The sequence below is a fragment of the Phaethon lepturus genome, unplaced genomic scaffold (genome assembly GCF_000687285.1).
Source record: "Phaethon lepturus isolate BGI_N335 unplaced genomic scaffold, ASM68728v1 scaffold20966, whole genome shotgun sequence".
In the NCBI taxonomy this organism is placed as follows: Eukaryota; Metazoa; Chordata; class Aves; order Phaethontiformes; family Phaethontidae; genus Phaethon; species Phaethon lepturus.
In genome coordinates this window covers 7,279-12,490 of record NW_010547152.1, presented here as the reverse complement: position 1 = coordinate 12,490, position 5,212 = coordinate 7,279, and the positions used below count along the sequence as shown (strand labels likewise).

At 39.9% G+C, this 5,212-nt stretch overlaps 1 protein-coding gene across 1 annotated transcript; it reads right to left on the bottom strand.

Annotated features, from left to right (window-relative positions):
* Positions 1 to 2,516: 2,516 nt before the first annotated feature.
* LOC104622689 (torsin-1A-interacting protein 1-like) lies at positions 2,517 to 3,224 on the bottom strand. Its single transcript, XM_010289554.1, has one exon. The coding sequence runs from the start codon at positions 3,222 to 3,224 to the stop codon at positions 2,517 to 2,519; it is 708 nt and encodes a 235-aa protein (XP_010287856.1).
* Between the last annotated feature and the right edge of the window lie 1,988 nt (positions 3,225 to 5,212).

Genomic DNA, 5,212 nt, shown 5'->3' with positions numbered 1-5,212 from the left:
TTCCCTACAGTTAACAAAAAAAAAGGTGATTCTCTTTGTTTGGCACAACACTAAAATGGAACATTAAGTCTTGAGTTTCCAGGCGCCTTCCTATTTGTCTTGAAGTAAAGGGACATAGCTCTTTAATACCCCATAATCTTAGGGGGACAGTTTTAGAAACAGAAAACAACCTGGATTATGTATGTTTTATAAGAGCGTATAATCTCCTGCCTTCATGTCATAACTGAGTCTTTTTTGTGGTTGACAATTCTGCTAGGTATATACTTTTTTTTTCCTAAGCTAGTTTTTAGTAAGATCTGTCCCTCCAGTCAGTTCACAATGCACTAGTTTGCCACGGCAGAGGTACAGGAACAGGCAGCTAGGAGTGGAACAAGAATGAAGTCATCCCTTTTGTCAGCTGCTGACTCTCGTATCAGACTAATGAAACAAGTGAACCATATCTTATCATTAGTGCCAGCTGAAATCAGAACTGAGGAATAGTACAAGAACACCAAGTAAAAGAAAATTCAGAGCTATTACAATTTCCTGAAACGTCCTGAGAGAAAAGAGATATTACCCAATACATGCATGCACATGCACCTGCATCCCCATCCACTCAAGTTTCTTAGAAGTTCTAAATTTTGCAAAAGGTTGTATTTTAGGTGGCTGTATTTAGTCAAAGGTAAAAGGAACAACCTTAAGCATATAAAAAAAAAAGTCTGACCACTTAAAATTCAATGGGCAAATCTTAAAATGGCTTATAAAACAAATTTATTTTTAATGATTAAAATAGTTTACATAATGTACAAACTGATATGCTACCAGGACACACTCTGAAATCTCACAGTTGTTTTTTTTTTAAAAAAAATTTGTCCAGTGAAATGTAAATGCCATCTTTTCCTTCCTGAGCTATTCTTAAAAATCCAGAACAGCAGCACTTCCATGTCTTTTTACTGTTCATATTTCTTCCCCATTAAAATAAAAAGCACTATACATTGCTGGCTTTCAGTAGTTAGAACAAATTCACCTCTGGTTTATGTGACCACAGCTCTGCGTCTCTCAAACTGTGTTCTTTTATACGCTTAAGGTGATTTTGGCCCGTTCCACGTAACACCCCAAACCTTTGCTTGCACAAAGAAGCCAGAAGCTCCAGTACGTCAAGAGGCTTTCCTGGTTAAGGACTTTTTGCAACAGGACAGCTCAAGGGGCTTGTAAGCAAAGGATGGGTCCAAGAGCCCCTCATCTCAGTTGTTAGAGGAAAACGTCCTATTAATTTTTGAGCAGTCTTCACACTCAGTAAAACCAAATGCACATGGACCAATAGTTCAAAAGCATACACAAACAGCAATGAAATGGAAGTGCTGCAATTCTTTCTTTTTTTTTTTTAAACACAAAATACAATAGAAACAAGTACATGTTTTTAGTCTGGTGTGAGGGATTCTCAGCATGAGGCACTCTAAAAAAATGTATTTTAAAAACATGCATTGCAAATCTGTTCTTTGCTAGAAGCTTATACAGCAAGCAGCAGGTTATATGCAGACACACGAAGAAAGGTTATTTTTCTAGGATACCAAGTAGCACAAATAAATAAATTCTCTTGATGCAAAAATAATTATCTTACTAAAATGAGAAATAACCTACATCTTCCTAAACTTTTGTTTGGAAAGGAGATGCAATAGGTCTTTAGTACACACACGACTGACATTTTATCGTTTCCTCCCAAATTTTAAGACTTGCAGAACTTTGACAAAGAGGAGAGAATTCCTGGAAGCAGCGAGGCAAAGAGGTGCTGAGGGATTATTTAACTGACGTCAGTACTACTAACATTAAGCAATCCTTCATACCTCAGCTTTTCTCACTTTGCAGAGCTGTTTAGGGCAGGTTCACTGAAGGAAGAAATGCTTGCTGAAAGTTTCTCTACAAGTCACAAATCGTTCAAGCAATTTTGCCATTTCTAGAAGTTGCCAGAAATCGCTGACATCTATGTTGTGGTCAGATGAATCAAGAAAAAAACTTGTGCTTAGACTCACATCATTCACTCATCATCATTTTCAGGTTTTGGTGTTTTTTTTTGGGGGGGGAGGTTTTGGTTTTTTACATCAGAAGAAAAGTAAGCAATTCTGGCAAATGAAGGCAATGGTTTTGGATCCTATTACCTTGTCAAATGTGACACCAGCTTTATGCACCACCAGAAAAGGATCCTCTCAGCAAAGCTCATAGTGCACCAAGACAGCTTCAGAAGCAGATGAGTGGTTCGGCACTAGTGGACACTTCCTTCTAGCTCCAGGACACCAAGCCTGAATAAGTCACTGAAGACAACTTACCAACAACCAGCAAGTTCCTTGCTTACGTTCGCAGTTGATTTAGAGAAGTCAGAGTTACTTTAGCAGAAACAACGCTACCAGTTGGTGGAATTTGTCTGCACAGAAAGGACTGTATGCTGTCTGAGCTCAGCAGCTGCAGTAAGTTCCTCCCTGTTCAGCCATCGCAACATACATTTTTCTGTCTTCCTCCTTTCCCAAGTTCTGTCCAGTAACTTAAGTGCATCCCTCCACAGGGAGGCCCTTTTCAGGCCAAACAGGCAACACAAGATGAGATATACGGCTCCACAGTCCACTCAGCTTATCTGTGTCCATGCTATTATAAGAACTAGGAACATCTGAACTGGTAAACTTCACCCAGAGGAAATCTCGGACTTTCTCCTCAACTTCTTGCAAGGTGAGGCTCTTTCTCAGTGACTGCTCATCCAGGAGAACTGTCAGCAGGAGAGCCACATCCTTAAATGCTGCATTTTCATGGTCACAGTACTTGTAAAAGATTAAAGTGGAGCCTGCAGGCAGTAACTCAAATCGATGCACCACTGCTACCTTCTTACCTTCTCTGAACCCAGAGCTGAGCTCATTATCTACCTCCAGCTTGACAATGTCACTATCCAATATGGCTTTGTCTGCCCCATTAATTTTGATTGTAGTAGCATTCTGGGAGAAGGCAAAAGCATCGGCAATCTCGTTACTTAGGCACTTCAGTGCCTTCTCAGCTTCCCGGCCAGCTGTGAACAGTAGGATGGCCGGCTCCAAATGTAGGTGGGAAGCATTAAGGTGTTTCTCAAGGAACACGTGTGTTCTTTTCCACAGATTGGGGTCCTGACTTTGGTAAGTATTTTTTAGTTTCTTCATCCGAGCCCGAAACGCTTGCAGAATTTGAGTATCTCTACTTGACAAAGTTGCATCTAGAAGACTTGGCATTCTACTCAACAGGACATAAAGCAATGGGACACTAATTAACAGAACCAGTAACAAAGTCCATCTCTTGTGAAATCCACTCTGCGATTCACCATCATCTATAAAAAGGAGGAGCAAACAGAAAGAAAACAATGTTTTAAAAGGAATCAGAGGCCAACAAGTGAGAGGAACATAAGAGGAGACAGTAGAATTCAACGTACTTATCCCACTCTCAAGCTACTGGTACAGTAGTTTAAAAGCATAAAGATGTTCTTGTTAAAAAAGCCCAACACAACTTTGAACTTCTTTAGCTTTAACTTAGTGAAGTGACAGCATTAAAAAAAGGACATTTTCACACATTTCCAGATTGACTAAGAAATTGGACATTCTTCTGAAAGTTTATCAGTACTCCATTCTATTTAATCAAATCCAAACTAAGAGCTTAAAATGGTTCTGAAAAAGGTCAAGCTTTTTCTTACATTTAAGCTCTGCGGACAAAGCCCTGTACAAAACTTGGCATCACCAGAATGGTTTCTGTGGTGCTATTTATCCTCCCTACCCTCATAAAGACAAAAATGGTTTCTGCAGCAGTATTTGCATCTCAAACACTGGTGATCAACACGATCAGAAAACATTTGTGGTTCCTTGGATCACTCAGCTTCACAAAGAGTACACACAGCAAACAGTGCACAGGAAGCATATAGAGTATCAGGTATTTTGATTTGGTTTTCTATTTGAACAGTTGAATTAACACTTGTTTGACCTACTACAAGCTAAGTCTCGATTCCGTTCCTAGTAAAATTATTGACAAAATATACAAACGTCCCTGAAAACTGTATACCTTATGCTACCTTTTCATATCCTAACTTTTATCAGGACAGCAACACAACTGTTAAATAAGAACACCACTAGGCCTGACTAGCTTAATCTTGCAGCAAATCTTGTAAACACTGAGGGAAGACCTTAAATTCAGGTGGAAATGTTACCTATTATACAAGACTTTTCCTTCCTCAGTGCTGAAAACACATGGCCTAGCAACCAAGTCATCTGTTCTGGCAAGGACCCTCAGTTTAACACCAGCTATCAGGAAATATAGTACTTGGACAGGCATGAAAATGGTTAAATGTAACACGCACATGAAATAGAAGTGAAAGCAGAAGTCTTACTTTTGGCCCGAGGCTGTGACTGCTTCCCTATACTGGACTGATCTCGAAATGCTCTTCTGCCTGATAGAAGAGATTAAGAAAAGAACATGAGAAAAATACTAAGACAACAATTATAACCAATCTTCCAGCAGGGGATTTGGCAGGGAGTTGAAATCACCAAACTGCAGTATTTTCATTGAAAATTTGTTCTTAGTTATGCTTTTACATACAAAGTTCCAGAAAGCTTACAGGAGGCTTAACAAAGTACCCTGGCATAACACGTTGTCGAAGCGAACGCAGTCCTGCTAAGTAGGAGCAAAGGCAAGACTGTGACCTCATCCCAGGTAGGGCTGTGTAGCATGGGGCCTTCTGTTCTCTCCTGCATCATTCACCTTCCTGTGCTCAGGCAAGGCTAGCCTTGAACAAGGAAAATCACATGTTCACGGCCATTACTAACCAGAGGAGTCCCATTCAACTGGCAGACTAACTCTCCATCTACACTCTTTGCCAAGTGTCAGTTCTTAAGCCACCTTGACAGTCTTGCATAAAAAGCACAAGTCCCCAACCTATCACACATCACCCATGAAGAGTTTTAACTCTTGAAAAGTTACACAAATAAAAAGGAGGCATTTCAAGGTGACAAAATGGCAGATTTAACAACAGGTTATTTTCTGCACAAGGATCCCATGTCCTGATTAAGTTTCCCGATTTTGCTCAAGAATTTGAGGGGCAAAAAAATGGAAGCTCAGTTAACACACATATTAGAAAAAGATCGTCATGCAAGATACATGTAGCAAAAACAAAGCGGTATGTTAAAGGCATAGTTTCTCTCTTCTCCATCTAGCTTGGGTCAGAAGCCTTCTTCAT

Bases quoted from the DNA above. Each gene is read 5' to 3' on its own strand.
- LOC104622689 (XM_010289554.1), bottom strand. From the start codon at position 3,224: ATGCCAAGTCTTCTAGATGCAACTTTGTCAAGTAGAGATACTCAAATT.